A 16,284-nucleotide genomic window follows, 5' to 3' on the forward strand; every position below is an offset into this window, starting at 1 on the left:
GGATATACCCTCTGGGACTGCCCCTAAGGTGTGGCCAGAACGTTTTCTTTCCTGTCTAGTCCTACTCCTGTAGAGGGCAGTATAACCCGAGTTGATAATAATCAAGGAGGACTACGTCTGTCAATGAGCTTAAGAGAAAAGGATTTTACGGTAAGATCTTACAAAAATCCATTTTTTATTACAGAAAAAAATATGAAAAGAGTGAGGAAAAAACAAACAATCCGCTCTCATTGTACATAAGTATAAAAGACAAAAGAAAAAGAAATAGAAAACATTACTTAAATAGTAACCCAAGCACAGATGCATATATATGATAATGATTTTGAAGCAAATATATGTATTATTGTACTAATTTATGTTTTGTTTAGGTTTAAGAAATTTCTGATATAAACTGGTCCTGAAGAAGCACACTACGAAACGCGTAGACCCGTTGATCAGATATGACTCTGTAACAATCTACTGACCAGATATAACATTATAACAATTCTAGTATCCCCATTACAATCCTAACATTTGGGATAGGAACTGTTTGGGTTACTATTTTAGTAATGTTTTCTCTTTCTTTTTCTTTTGTCTTTTATACTTATGTACATTGAGAGAGGATTGTTTGTTTTTTCCTCACTCTTTTTTTATATTTTTTTCTGTAATAAAATGATATTTTATCAATTGTGAGCTGCATTGATTCATTCTACGAGGTGCCCTAGAAAGTCCAGGTCTTTTTTGTGAAATTATATGTTGGGTTTTCCCAATTATATACTTTCCTTCTTGTACCTGTGTCAGAGTAAAACCCACCTCCTGTCCACAGTGCTTCCCTCCTGCTCTTCCTTCTGTGGCCTCCACTGGCAAATACCCAGTGCTTCTGGGTATGAAGGAACATGTGCGTCCTCCTCTCATCATGCAGTGTTCTGGCCTAGTGGCCAATTGCTGGTCATGAGCACTGTCAGATGATGAAGGGAGTGATGTCCCTGCTTTCTCTGAGCTCCAACATTGGTATTGTGGTGGTGGCTGTCATGAAGAAAGGACTGGCAGAGGAGCATTGGACGAGTAAGTAAGAAACGGCCTCTTTCTTCCTAACTGGGCAAGGTCATGTTACGTATTGCCGCCAACACTTTTGGGAGTTTTGGAGTCTATGTGTGTTAAGAACTCTCAGCTGCACCCCCTACCTGGCTTTAATGTCCGCTAATTTCCTGGCACTAGCCAGGGAAGCCTTCTGTGTTTTGTGAAATACTGTGCATACAGACTTCTTGGCCACTGCCAGGATTTTGGATGATGTCAGGTAAACTGAGCATCTGTGTCTCTCTTCAAAGATTACGCCACTCGTGAAAGTGCCGGAGGTGGCTAAAAGGTCTTTTTCCAGCAATGCCAGGGAGCCTAGTTGAAAAAGAAATATAGCCTAACTTATTGTTATATTGAATTTGCGCCTGCAAATATTGGCAGTCATACAGTCTATCACTACAGCTACTAGGATGGGACTTTCTAGTGGGCCTGAAGCAAGGGAAAGATCGTTTTGAGTTACTGGCTTTTAAATCTCACACTTTTAGCTTCTTGAAATGTCAACATCATTTCCATTATTGTTTTCAGGCTGGCCTCCACATAGAACATTACGTGGACACCGGAACAAGGTGACCTGCTTACTATATCCCCATCAAGTGTCCTCTCGTTATGATCAGCGCTATCTGATATCCGGGGGAGTGGACTTTTCTGTGATTGTGTGGGACATCTTTTCTGGCGAGATGAAACATATCTTCTGTGTGCATGGTGGGGAAATTACGCAACTGCTTGTCCCACCAGACAGCTGCAGTGTAAGTATCCTGATCCTCTGTTAAAGATCTTCCACACATAATAATGCCATTGTGTACTCCTCTGATCCTTGACTTCTCTTTCCTTGACTTCTGAGTGAAGTCTTGCCTCCGCAAACTGGGTACACCAGCCCACTATGTCTAATGAGGGCGTTTTTATTTGCCATTGAGACCCTGTCGATTACCAGGGTAGTGGGAGGGCAACAGAGAGGTGTGCAGGAGAGATTATTCTGGCTAACAAAGGTTCCAGTTTCTGTTTTTAGGCCTGAAGCAGAACTTTGGGCAAACTGTAAGTATGCTTGTCAAATAATTGAATTTGTGTTTAGCCAGTCCTAAAATGCGTGAGTTGTGTGTTGGGAGGGCACCATAAAGCCTATTTTTCACAAACGTGAGCGGTTTCACCTGCAAATGGATTTTTATTTCCATCCATCCATTCTTGAGGTATGCATAGCTTAGCCAGACAGCATAGCCAGGGGGGTGATGAAACTTTTCTTTGCTGCAGGTAGGGAGTAACTCCTTTTTTATTGAGAAAAAAAAAATTCCTCTCTGTGTGATCTATGTACATTGCAGGGATTTTACTAAACTTTGTTGCAGTTTCCTAACTTGATGTTCTTCTACAGAAATATGTAAATGGGAGTGACTTTATAATTATCAATCGGCTGCTGCACTTGCAGTGTTCTGATGAGGAAAGTGGAGGGGTCTGCATACCTTTTTAGATTTGATTTATTTTTGGTAGACTCTCATCAAAAATGACACTTTTGTTACAGGGGATACCCAAAATCTAACTTAGTGCATAGTTCTGGGAAAATCCATAAGTAACAAAAGCAGGAAATTACATATCTGGGTGGCGTTTCGCACACCATCTGTGTACAGAAAGCCTGCAGATTGAAAAGGAAAGGTCATTTTGAGGAAGCATGACAAAAATGCTAACTGCTTTATAAACTGCAGAGGACAATGAATTGTTTATTTTAAGGAGAACTATGTTTTTTTTTTTATTTTCTTTTAGAATTATACTTGCCTAGGTGGATGCTGCATCTGTCCCCTGCCGGCTCTAACTCTGAGAACCGAGCGATCAAACCCCACTGATCGGTCGGTTCTCAGGGCTCCCCGAGCAGAGAGCTGGTGACTGTCAGTCTCTGTTGTCTGTTCCTCTCCCCTCCTCGCTTCCTGGACCTTTGGGCTCTGGTAGAGGGCGGGAGCGGCCAGCTCAGGCTCTCAGCGGCTCGAAGCTGATTCGGGCATGGGGGCGGATCCCGACTTCATTGTCAACAGTCCAAGTCTGTCATGTAAAGATGTAAATACGACAGACCGCTGTTCTGTCAGTGATGAACACAGGGATCCAGTGTTCCTCCTATTTAGGAACACAAGTCTGTGTTCATCCAGTGAGCCCATCCCCCACACAGTTAGAAAGCACCCTCTAGGCACACATTTAACGCTTTGATTGCCCCTGGTGTTAACCCCTTCCCTGCCAGTGTCATTATTGTACAGTATCAGTGCTAATTTTTAGCACTGATTCCTGTGAAATGTCACTGGTCTCCCCAAAATTGTCAAAAATGTCGCAGTCCCACTAAAACTCGCTGATCGCCGTTATTACTAGTAAAATAAATAAATAAAAATGACATAAATCTTTCCCCTAGTTTGTGCATGCGATAACTTTTGCGCAAACCAATATACCAACCAAACCATATACACTTATTGGTATTTGTTTTACCAAAAATATGTAGCAAAATACAAATTGTCCTAAAATGATGAAAAAATTAGATTTTTTTTAAATAAAATCTATTTTTTATTGGGAATGTTTATATTTATATATATATATATATATATATATATATATATATATATATATATATATATATATAATTACATTTATTTTTTTCAGAATTGTCGCTCTTTTTTTGTTTATACCGCAAAAAAATAAAAATCACAGAGGTGATCAAATACCACCAAAAGAAAGCTCTTTGTGAGAAAAAAGGACATAAAATTTTTTTGGGTACAGTGTCACACGACCGCCCAATTGTCAAAGTAACGCAGTGCCATATCGCAAAAAATGGCCTAGTCATTAGGGGGTAAATCCTTCCAACCTTCCTGTCCTTAAGTGATTAAAAAAAGACCATAAAATTAGAATCACTTTTAACCCCTGATACTGAGATCTTTCCACAAGCCTGCACTGTAATCTGTGCAGGACTTTTTGAATTAAATCTTCCTAAGCATTGTCCATGCATGTCATCCGGATAGGATGTGGGCAAAACCAGAAGTACCTCCCACTCAGCAAGGCCCAAGATCAGAAGACTAAGTTGCTGGACCATGGATAAAGGTAAGTATATGTGAGTTATAGAAAGTTTATTAAATAAAAAATATATTTGCTTTAAATAACACACAGATGTGATCCAACTCCATCTCCTGCTCTCCACACAGAAACTTCTCAGCTTGGAGATGCCCGGCCCTCTTTTTCCTCATCCCGTGTGCTGTATCTTGTCCATTAATTAGCGGCAAACCACTGCTATCTCTTCTGCATATCCATCACTGAAACCACAGCCCAGGATAATGCAGTCAGCAGGATTTCTATTTGATTATCTCAATTATTGCCTGCTATGAAGAAAAAAAAAATAATTACCCTAAATACCATCTCATTAAAAATAAAAGCTTTAGTTAATTCCTTATTATAGACAGCAGTGCGTCAGAAGCAGAGTCCATAGCCTGCATGTCACTTGTTTCATGATTGTTTCATGTTACTAAAGAAATATGACATGGAGAGTTCGGAAATATCATTTGTCACTTTGTAATCTGTCCAACCAAGCGCTCCATAATGACGAGTAATGGAGGTTGGGAGGCAGTGTTCCCCCTCTCTCTTCCGGTAACAGTTCTGAAATAGACAAATAATCTGACAGACTCTGAGTCTATGCTTAATTATTATGAGACAAGATCAATACACTAAATTTACTAAGCTGCATTTTTTTAGATGAGTAATATGCATTATGCATCATTTACTCACTTTCTACTCTGAAGAGTATGTATAGTGTTTGTTGCATAATTATTAAGTTCAAAACTAAATTATATTTTAAATATTTTTTAAAGGGAAACCTTAATGGTTTTGGGCCAATTTTGTTTTTCTACTCTGTTTTAGAGAGACCGTTCCACTTCACCCATTTAGAGTCTCTTAAAAGCCCACCCTCTGGCCTTCTTATACAGCCCTTTCCCATGTTCCCATGCTGCTGTATCGAAGCCACTGCAAAATATATGTAGCGCTACCCCCGCAGGAGCTGCTTAAGTATAACGGGTCCCGCACTCTGCCTTTCAACCCCAGGAAAGGAACAAGCCTCGCCCCACTGGCACACCTGGTAATTTTAGAGTGTATGCACCTTTAAGGCTCTGAGGAAGAGGCGCCGCCTCGAAACGCGTAAGCCTATGCAGCCTCGGGGGACGATCGGTTCCTGACCATGCTGCTGAGGATTTTACACTTTTGTTTGATGTGTTTATCAAGAACTCGTTTGTGAGTATTTTTAATCTATTTCTTTTAATAAACCTGCTCAAAGGATAATGCACTAGGCCGGTGCACCCTTGTGTTGGTTTGTTGTTTTAGAGTTTCCAGACCTCCCTGGTCTTATAAAGGGGCTGCAAGGCTGAAGCATTCCAGAATTGCCGTGTCTATAGTTTTCGACATCTGCAAGTTTATAGCCAAGCTGGATAGAGGATTGCACCACTCAGAGCGCAGGGGACAGGTGTTTTGCACCAACGGTTTACTTGATTACCTTTAAGGAACACACTGACACAATGAGAATTCTGTTTGGTTATTTTACTTGGAAAGATAAATCAATATAACAAATAGGACTTGATAATAACAAAGTGTAGCAGTATCAGTCAGCTGAACCCCACCTAACACAGTGAGGCTCAATGGACTGACACCATGAATGTGAATATTCAGCAAAAAGGGTAATATATTACATGGATAATGCAAACCAGCTATAACATCAGCTAAACCTGTCAATGTTATTGCAACATATATTAACCTATGACTCTAGCTGAAGACCTCTGGAATCAAGTCTAGCAATATCTAATCCTCACTAATAATGACTCAATACTATTATAACAGGTCCCCTATAAGACAGCAGGTGCTGAAGTCCCTCTCCTAGCAAGGCCTTACTAAGTCTTCGCCGGCAGTCGGAGCTCTTATCACTATTCAGCGTGATATTTGTAATCCCAGGGTAATATTGTGTATACGTGATCCTATCTGCAATCAGTGTGTCATAGATGAAGATTTATACTTGCAATTAGGATTACACCAGGCACTCTTCCGTCTGTCAGTGTCCACTTGTGTTGATCCTGTAAACAGGCGATGCGCCCTCCCACGCTCCTGCAACTCGGAGTGATCGATGCTCGGCTGTCCCGGTCAGTCAGCTCGGCCTCCGCTCACTCTCCTTTCAGCTCCACAGGATCAGCCACCGCAGTGTAGCTATCTGCATCCACTCTGCTGAAGACGAGTTCCCCAAACAGGTCAGGCCGTAGCTGCACCCAGTCCTTCACATACAGCAGGCTGATGTGCACTCACTGGGTCCCAGAAGCAAGAGAGAGTTCACACTATGGAGCAGATAGGTTTATAGCCTCTCCCATGGTACAGTTTCCCCAGCAATCCAGATCAGTCTGCTCTCAATTCAGAACTACATTTCCCACAATCCTGTTCCTCCACTTCCTATGAGAGGCCGATCTCTTCTGAAAGCAGTCTTAAAGGTACAAAGAAACAGTCTGAATGATCAGAAGGTAAATCTGCATTATCAAAGAATGGCAGTCCACTACATACACAGCATTTGTTTTTGTGGGAGTCTGGTGCTGGTTGAAAAGGCAGAGTGCTGACAAAATGCTAAAAAAGGTACAAGAGCTGCCTGTCTGTTTGGGAAATCCTTTAGGTGATACCTTGTTAGTCAGCTCTTTCCAATGGTGCTCTATCGAAGCCACTGAAAAATACTCAGCATTTTTGGGTATGGAAGAGCATTTAAACTGCTCCCATGTTGCATTGCTTGAGCCTTTCAGCCAGTCGGCATGTATAAATCCTGCTGTAATGTTGTGACATCATCAACCTTGTGTAAGCTGCGACAAGCAACTTAACAGGATTGGAACTGACAAGCAGTGGGAAAGGTGAATCGAAGTGTGTCAGGGTTTAAAGAGACTCTGTCAGCACTCTGACAGCAATATTTGCCAACTCTTCTTTGCAAAAACACTCCAAATCTGTCAGATTGTGAGGGCATCACCTGTGCACAGCCCTCTTCACATCACCCTACAGATTTTCAATGGGATTCAGGTCTAGGCTCTGGCTGGGTCATTCCAAAACTTTAATCTTCTTCTGATGAAGCCATTCCTTTGTTGATTTGGATGTATGCTTTGGGTCGCCATGCTGAAAGATGAAGTTCCTCTTTATGTTCAGCTTTCTTGCAGAAGCCTGAAGGTTTAGTGCCAATATTGACTGGTATTTGGAACTGTTAATAATTCCCTCTACCTTGACTAAGGCCCCTGTTCCAGCTGAAGAAAAACAGCCCCAAAGCATGATGCTGCCACCACCATGCTTTACTGTGGATATGGTGTTCTTTTGGTGCTTAACAGTGTTGTTTTTGCACCAAACATCTCTCTTGAAATTATGGCGAAAAAGTTCAACCTTGGTTTCATCAGACCATAACACATTTTCTCACAGGTTTTGGTAGACATCAGATGTGTTTTTGAAAAATTTAGCCAGGCTTGAATGTTTTTCTTCGTAAGAAAAGGCTTTCGTCTTCCCACTCTACCACATAACTCAGACATAAGAAGAATACGGGAGATTGTTGTCACATGTACCACACAGCCAGTACTTTCCGGATATTCCTGCAGCTCCTTTAATGTTGCTGTAGGCCTCTTTGCAGACTCCCTGACCAGTTTTCTTCTCGTCTTTTCATTCATTTTGGAGGGACGTCCAGTTCTTGGTAATGTCACTGTTGTGCCATATTTTCTCCACTTGATGACTGCCTTCACTGTGTTCCATGGTATATCTAATGCCTTGGGAATTTCTTTTGTACCCTTCTCTTGACTAATTCCTTTTAACAATGAGATCTCTCTGATGCTTTGGAAGCTCTCTGCGGACCATAGCTTTTGCTGTAGGATGCAAGTGCGAAAATGTCAGGAAAGACCTACTAGAACAACTGAACTTTATTTGGGGTTAATCAGAGGCACTTTAAAGTGTGTGTACTGACTCCTATTTACCATGAGATTGAATGTGATTGCTTAATTCTGAACACAGCTACTTTTCCAGTTATATGAGTGTGTGCACACTTATGCAACTATGCTGTCCAAAGTTGCATGACAAATTGCACAAGTGTGAATGAAGCCTAGAGGGAAGCTGTAGTTGTTTTTAAACCTACTAGATTTATTAATATGATTAGGAGTAAAAAATAATTTCAATAACTTATTTTTTTTTTCTTGCTGGTTAGACAAGACCTATATAAGGACAGGAATTGTTGTTTCTGCAGTGTGCTGGGAGTATCGTTTCTGAGGGTTTGACAGAAACACACATTTTTTTTTGTGATTTATGTCCTAAAATCAGAATATCATCAAAAATGTAATTTGTTTCAGTTATTTTAATTCAAAAAGTGAAACTCCTATATTTTATATTGATAATATTTCAGGCATTTATTTCTTAATATTGATGATTATGGCTTACAGCTAGTGAAACCCCAAAATTCAGTATCTCAGAATATTACATAAGACCAAAAAAAGGATTTTTAATACAGAAATGGTGCCTCTCCTCTTTCTCTTGACAATACCCTACAGGTTCTCTATGGGATTTAGGGCAGGGAAGTTTGCTGGCCTATCAAGCACAGTAAAATGATCAATAAACCAGGTATTGGTAATTTTGGCATTTTAGGCAGGTGCCAAGTCCTGCAGGAAAATGAATTCAGCATCTCCATAAAGCTGGTCAGCAGAGGGAAGCATGAAGTGCTCCAGAATTTCGTGGTCGGGGCTGCGCTGACTTTGGACTTGATAAAAAGCACAGTGGACCAACATCAGCAGATGACATGGCTTTCTGTTGCAGCAGAGTGAAACAACCACTGTTTGGAAGGAGGGACGGAGGTCACTGGTGACCCCCAGCAGAGGATATTTCTTGCTTGTTTTTTTGCTGAAATTGTGGTATAGCCCTTCTAAATAAAGCCTGCCATGCCTTGACATAAGGTCTGCCATTACCAACCTTCATTTAAAAGTCCTAATTGCCTGCCTTCCTCCAGCATATAGTGAGTGTTTGGAAACACGAATCTGCACAGCTGTCAAAAATGGACCTATTGGTCTATGCAGCTGCTGCATTCCAATAGACATAAATTTGGCTGTCTGCAAATGAAAGCATCCTGTGCGACAAAGACTGCCCTTTGCACGGATATAGAGGTAGGTATGCCTGTGTAAAGGAGGCCTTAATCACTAAACTGGTACACGCATACAGCTCAGAAAAGTCAGAGAGAAGTATGAATTTCTTTTCTGCATACTTTAGTTGGAAAATCCAAGTATTGAACAGAGGATTAACATGACAGCCAGGCAACCAGCATTTTCAGAGGTAGGTCACCAATGACAGCCTCCATGTGTTCTCATCTGACAGGTTCCCTTTAAGCTTCTGGTCCATGGTCTTGTACATTCAGAGATTGCTGCTAGTCCTGTAATAAAATCTACTTTAGTATTTTCAACTGTGTTATGTGTCTTTTTGTTCTATAGACGCGAGTACAACACTGCATCTGCTCAGTTGCCAGTGATCACTCTGTCGGCCTCCTAAGCCTCCGAGAAAGAAAGTGCATCATGTTGGCTTCTCGCCATCTCTTTCCCATCCAAGTCATCAAGTGGAGACCATCGGACGATTATCTGGTGGTTGGCTGTTCAGATGGTTCTGTCTACGTCTGGCAGATGGATACCGGTAAGTTCTTTTCCACTAAGGATACCTGTTCTGTTTATTAGGCTTACTGTAATAGAAAGGGCTCTGGAGCCCAACTGACTGCATTGGAATAAAGATACCTCTGTGACCAATAGAGTAGTGGTCCTTCTCTTATGCGTTTACCTGCAGTGTAATGAAGGGGTTTATAGTAGGTACATGCAGAATCTGTGCAAGCTGTTGAGTTGTGTGGTGTCTGTACACTGTGGGTTTTTGCTGTGCTGCTGTGTTACAGAGGGCCTATGGAAATCATTGGTGGCTTAGTGAAGGAAAAACTTTTTCCCCCATCCCTTAATTTTACAAAAAAGGCAATGGACACTCGCATTCGAAAGCAATTTTGTGAAAATGATGAAGAAAATATCTGCAATACTACAATAAATTTAATTTAAATACATTTATAAATGCCCTTTGACCTCCTTACAACAGCCCGCCGCAGTTTTACTGCAGCAGGTCAGCTCTGTCCCGCAAAACGACTTAACTGTACGTCGCTACGCGGGACTTCTAGCGGGGGCACGCACACCACAGGAGAAGCCAATCAGCGGATCCGGTGGCCGCAATTGCCTCCAGGCATCCGCGATCGCTGCTCGTGGAGACTGAACGCCGGTCTGCCGTTGTAAACTTGGCAGACCGCTACTCTGTCAGTTATGAACACAGGGATCCTCTTATTTAGGAACACAGGTCTCTGTGTTCATGCAGAAAGCCCTCCCCCCCCAGTTAGAAAGCACCCCCCTAGCGACACATTTAACCCTTTGATTGCCCCTGGTGTTAACCCCTTCCCTGCCAGTGTCATTAGTACAGTAACCATGCATATTTTTTGCACTGATTACTGTAGTAATGTCCCTGGTCCCCCCAAAAGTGTCAAAAATATCAGTTTGGTGTCCGATCTGTCCGTCGTAATGTCGCAGTCCTGCTAAAAATCGCTGATCGCCGCCATCACTAATAAAAAAGAAAAAAGGCATAAATCTTTTTTCCCTAGTTTGTAGATGCGATAACTTTTGTGCAAACCAATCAATATACACTTATTGGGATTTTTTTTTTTTTTTACCAAAAATTTGTAGCAGAATACTAATTGGCCTAAAATGATGAAAAAAAAATAGATTTTAAATTTTTTTGTTATTGTGAATGTTACATAGCAGAAAGTAAAAAATATATATATTATTTTCAGAATTATTATTATTATTTTTTTTTTTTAGTTTATAGCACAAAAAAAATAAAAATCTCAAAGGGGATCAAATACCAGCTCTATTTGTGGGGAAAAAAAGGACGTAATTTTTTTTGATTACAGCGTCGCATGACCGCGCAATTGTCAGTTAAAATAACGCAGTGCCGTATCGCAAAAAATGGCCTGGTCATTAAGGGGTAAATCTATCCGGTCAAGAAGTGGTTAAAGCACTTTGAGCAGCTGCTGTCTTTATCCTCCTGTTTACCCTGGTGCCATGATCTCTACCCCAGGTTTTCTTGTTTCAGGGTGGCTCCTTTCTTTTGCAGCATGCAGGGGGTAGAGCAGTCTTTCTGTGCTATCTATAGCAAGGTCCTCCCTTGCTCTTCCCCCCTCCAAGCCCCAGACTGCACTGTTCCCTTTTAAGGGCTCTTTCACACGGAGCGGACCGCATTGTGATCCGCTCCAGCACTTTTTTTTTTTCACGGAGCGGATGACACTTGTGTCATCCGCTCCGTATATCCGCATATCATCCCATCCGTTTGCGGATGATATAGGGACATAATGTAAGTCTATGGGCATTGCGGATGTCAGCGGATGACACCGCTGACATCCGATTTTGCTTCCGTTCCATTTCTTGAACGGAGGAAAAATAGAGTTCTGTTCCGTCCCAAAAAACGGAACAGAACTGAAAGGAAGAAAATCGGATGTCAGCGGATGGTATTCCGCTGACATCCGCAATGTCATTGACTTACATTATGTCCGTAAATCATCCGCAAAATAATAGGATGATTTGCGGACACACGGAGCGGCCGTGTGAAAGGGCCCTAATTCTTTCCTGTAAAGACTGAAAGTTCAGGGGAGCATCATTAAGAGAGCAAGAGCCAACAGCATTAAATCTGTAAACCACAAGTGCTGGGGTAAGAATGGTATCAAAAAGTTTTCCTGGGGATATGTTTAATTTCATGTGCTCAAACTAACAACACTAATCACCTTTGCAGGAAAAAAAACATGCATTTTTTCTGCAGAAGCCTGGAGAGCAATCAGCAAATCCCAGTGGAGTGCAGTGGAGGCTCCTGCAGACATGTCCTCCAGCTTGCTGCCCAAGCCTATGATAGATAACTATACTTGTAGTTTATTAAAGAGGTTGTAAACCCCCCCAAATTTTTTTTTTTTTTTTGCAACCTGAAAGAGAAACACATAATGAGCTAGTATGCAACTACACACAGTATCTCACAAAAGTGAATGCACCCCTCACATTTTTGTAAATATTTTATTATATCTTTTCATGTGACAAAACTGAAGAAATTATACTTTGCTACAATGTAAAGTAGTGAGTGTACAGCTTGTATACCAGTGTAAATTTGCTGTCCCCTCAAAATAACTCAACACACAGCCACTGATGTCTAAACCGCTGGCAACAAGAGTGAGTACACCCCTAAGTGAAAATGTCCAAATCGGGCCGAATTTGACATTTTACCTCCACGGTTTCATGTGACTCGTTAGTGTTACAAAATCCCAGGTGTGAATGGGGGGGAGAAGGTGTGTTAAATTTGGTGTGATTGCTCTCACTCTCTCATACAGGTCACTGGAAGTTCAACATGGTACCTTCGTGGCAAAGAACTCTCTGAGGATCTGAAGTTTGAGTGCACGTGCTCAGCGTCATATCCAGAGGTTGTCTTTGGGAGGGAAATAAACATATGAGTGCTGCCTGCATTGCTGCAGAGGTTGTAGAGGTGGGAGGGGGTCAGCCTGTCAGCGCTCAGACCATACCCCGCACACTGCATCAAATGGGTCTGCATGGCTGTCGTCCCAGAAGGAAGCCTCTTCTAAAGATGATGCACAAGAAAATGTCCTGTGGTCTGATGAGACCAAGATAAACGTATTTGTCAGATGGTGTCAATTGTGTGTGGCGGACACCAGGTGAGGAGTACAAAGACAAGTGTGTTTTGCCTACAGCCAAGCATGGCGGTGGGAGTGTCATAGTCTGGGGCTGCATGAGTGCTGCCGGCACTATGGAGCATCAGTTCATTGAGGGAACCATGAATGCCAACATGCACTGTGACATACTGAAATGGCGCATGATCCTCTCCCTTTGGAGACTGGGCCACAAGGTAGTATTCCAACATAACGACCCCAAACACCCCTCCAAGATGACCACTGCCTTTCTAAAGAAGCTGAGAGTAAAGGTGATGGACTGGCCAAGCATGTTTCCAGACCTAAACCCTATTGAGCATCTGTGGGGCATCCTCAAATGGAAGGTGGAGGAGTGCAAGGTCTCTAACATCCACCAGCTTTGTGATGTCGTCATGGAGGAGTGGAAGAGGACTCCAGTGGCAACCTGTAAAGCTCTGGTGAACCTAAGAGGGTTAAGGCAGTGCTGGAAAATAATGGTGGCCACACAAAATATTGATGCTTTGAGCCCAATTTGGACATTTTACATTGGGGTGTACTCACTTTTGTTGCCAGAGGTTTAGATATTAATGGCTGTGTGTTGAGTTATTTTGAGGGGACATCAAATTTACACGGTTATACAAGCTGTACACTCACTACTTTACATTGTAACAAAGTGTAATTTCTTCAGTGTTGCCACATGAAAAGATGTAATAAAATATTTACAAAAATGTGAGAGGTGTACTCACTTTTGTGAGATTCTGTATATCGTACATAGTAGATATACATGTCACTATTTCTTCAGCATGCACAATATTTGTGTTTAAATGTTTTGATTAATTTGGATGTTTCATGTTTTTATTTAATACATTCCTATTTTGCACTAAAAGACAATTTTATTATTTTTTTAATTTATTTTTTTTGAGTAGATAATATTTTTTCTGAAATTTATTTTAGAATACACCTGTGATTTATATGCTTGAATGTAGAGGTCTCTTTGGGCACTTATAAAGGGGCAATATATTATAAAGTGAGCCATGTCCTCACTGACTCTGGAAAACCAACCCCTACAAACATACCTGTACAAAAATCTACATGAAGTATTTCACAAACTTGGAAAGAGGGAAAAGGAAAATAACGTTTCTCTGTCGCTCATTGACAGACGCAGTCCTCTTTGATTAATATCAGTAGGGTTATACTGCCCCCTACAGGAGTAGGACACTAGGCAGGAAAAACGTTCTGGCCACACCTTAGGGGCAGTCCCAGAAGGTATATCCTCTCTCTCCCTGCTACAGGATGTCAGTTTTTTTCTGCCTAGTCAGGAGTAAGGACCTAAGTTCCTTGCTGGGATCTCCTTTTTTAGATAAATCTTTTTTTTTTTTTTTTAGTTCGCTTTTTTCTCCTGTGAGATCTTCAAGCAATTATGCTGGATCTGGGCGACGGGCTGGATGTTGAGATCCAGTGGTCACCCCAGCCGGCCTACGAGCGTGTGCAAGCCCTAGCTCCGCGCTGGGTCGGCCGCGACATAGTCCCACTGGACGGGGACTGGCCCCGCGAGTTAAACATCTCGCCAGGTCGCCTACGACCAGTCGGAATCTGAGTCGCGGCGTCCGTATTGGCCGACAGCCCCCCCCACCTCGGTGGAGAGGGGTTCTGTCAGGAGTTGGTGCCCGCCTGTTCCGGTATAATGTTCCCCCTCTCCCCCTGTCGGGTTTTGGAGTAGACGCGGGCCCCTCCGTGGGATGGTCGGACCCTCATAATCCCGGGTTCCCTTCTATCCTGTGACACACTCCACCCATCTCCCCCTCGCTAGTATGAGTGGTGAGTAAGATATACCACTCCAGGAGGCTTGGTTTGGGAGCTGACAATCTGCATGAGTCTGTCGCTGCAAGGAAAGCCTGCATTTTAAAAAATGACTGAGGGATGCCTGTCAAGGATGGAGACATGGCGCCGCTGGCGTTACTGTTAAAACAATCGTGCAGAGGGGTGATATTATCAGGCCCACCTACCTATCGCACGGGAGTCCTCTGTAGCTCTGCAGCCGCACGGAGCCGCCATCCTTCCACGGGCCGCCATTTTGGTGTAGCCTAATGTCTCCTGTATGGCGGCGGCCATCTTGGATACACCCAGCCTGCCTCGAGGAGCAGCGGTGGGTGTGCCGGAAGACGTGTAAAGGGGCGGAGCCGCCTTCTTTACCCGGGTAAATCGATCCATAAGACTTCCTGTTCTGTAAGGACAGCGCTGAGAGCAGTTCGGTTGAAACTTCTGTGCATCAGGTGGTGAGCCCTTGGGGTCTCTCTCTCTCTCTGTGGGGGTTCCGAAGCAGGTGGCACTGAGGGGCGCTGTTGCGCTGGGGGATTACATACAAAAAAAAAAAAAAAAGTTTTTTCTTTTTCAATTTTGTTTGCTAACAGGTGTTTTCCCAGGATTTGTCATGGACCCTGCCACACATGTATCCCCACCTGATCCCCTCGAGGTGGCCACAGGACCCTCCAGTTCTCCACATTGATGCATTGTCAGCAATTTTGGAGTCTTTTGTATCCCGGGTGGAGGTGGCCTGTCAGGGACGGGGGGCGAAAAAGCGACCCCCGCCTACCCCTATTTCGTCTGACACTTCAGATACAGATTCTGAGCCTGTCGCGGCGGCTGCAGGTCCCTCTTCTGGGGCTAGTGTCTCGTATCCCATCTACTCGGATAGCGAGGAAGACATTTCTGCCTCCGCTATAGCGCAAGATGAAGCGCTGGTAGATGCACTGATTGTGTCTGTGCGGGAAACCTTAAGACTTGAGGTTACACCTACGGAGGCAGTTGATACTGAAATTGCTTTTGGTACTCGCAAGCCTACCAAGATGGCAAAAGTATTTCCTTTGCTCAAATGTTTTCAAGATATAATTAAGGAGGAATGGGTCCGTCCAAAACGAACCCCTGGTATTCCCAAACGGATTGCTAGACGCTATCCATTTGAAGAATCCCTCCTTAATAAATGGACGGTACCACCGTCGGTGGATTCACTGATTTCCAGACTAAATAAAGCTACTGTTATCCCGGTGGAGGACGCTCTGTCTTTTCGGGATCCGGTGGACCGTAAAGCGGAATCTATATCCCGCTCTATATTTTCCCTGATAGGGTCAGCCTTTAGGCCAGTGTTTACCATTGCTCTGGTTGCACAAACATTGACAGAGTGGACCAAGTTGTTACGCCGAGATCTGGAGGGGAGGAGTCTCCCCCCGGCAGTATCGGACTTGCTGGAGCAGATGGTACAAGCGCTACAGTTTGTGTGTGACGCCGCCCTGGATGCCGCTCCATTAATGGGGTGCGTATCGATCTCGGAGGTGGTCCTTCGGCGTATGCTGTGGTTAAAATGCTGGTCGGCGGATCAAGCTTCCAAAAAAGCCTTGGCCAATCTCCCCTTTCAAGGGGATCGCCTGTTTGGTGCCACCTTGGATGAGATCATCAAGGGTATCACTGGTGGCAAGAGCACCTTTTTACCACAGACTACTAAG

General features: G+C 43.1%; 1 protein-coding gene across 4 annotated transcripts in view; it reads left to right on the forward strand.

Annotated features, from left to right (window-relative positions):
* WDR7 (WD repeat domain 7) overlaps positions 1–16,284 on the forward strand; it is a 654,984-nt gene that overhangs the window by 46,643 nt on the left and 592,057 nt on the right. For all 4 annotated transcript variants that reach the window (XM_082268937.1, XM_082268938.1, XM_082268939.1 and 1 more), the window contains 2 exons: positions 1,582–1,802; positions 9,519–9,714. In XM_082268937.1, coding sequence (XP_082125063.1) covers positions 1,582–1,802; positions 9,519–9,714 — 417 coding nt within the window. The remainder of the gene's footprint in view (positions 1–1,581; positions 1,803–9,518; positions 9,715–16,284) is intronic.

Source organism: Pelophylax lessonae (genome assembly GCF_965119305.1).
Source record: "Pelophylax lessonae genome assembly, chromosome: 1".
In the NCBI taxonomy this organism is placed as follows: Eukaryota; Metazoa; Chordata; class Amphibia; order Anura; family Ranidae; genus Pelophylax; species Pelophylax lessonae.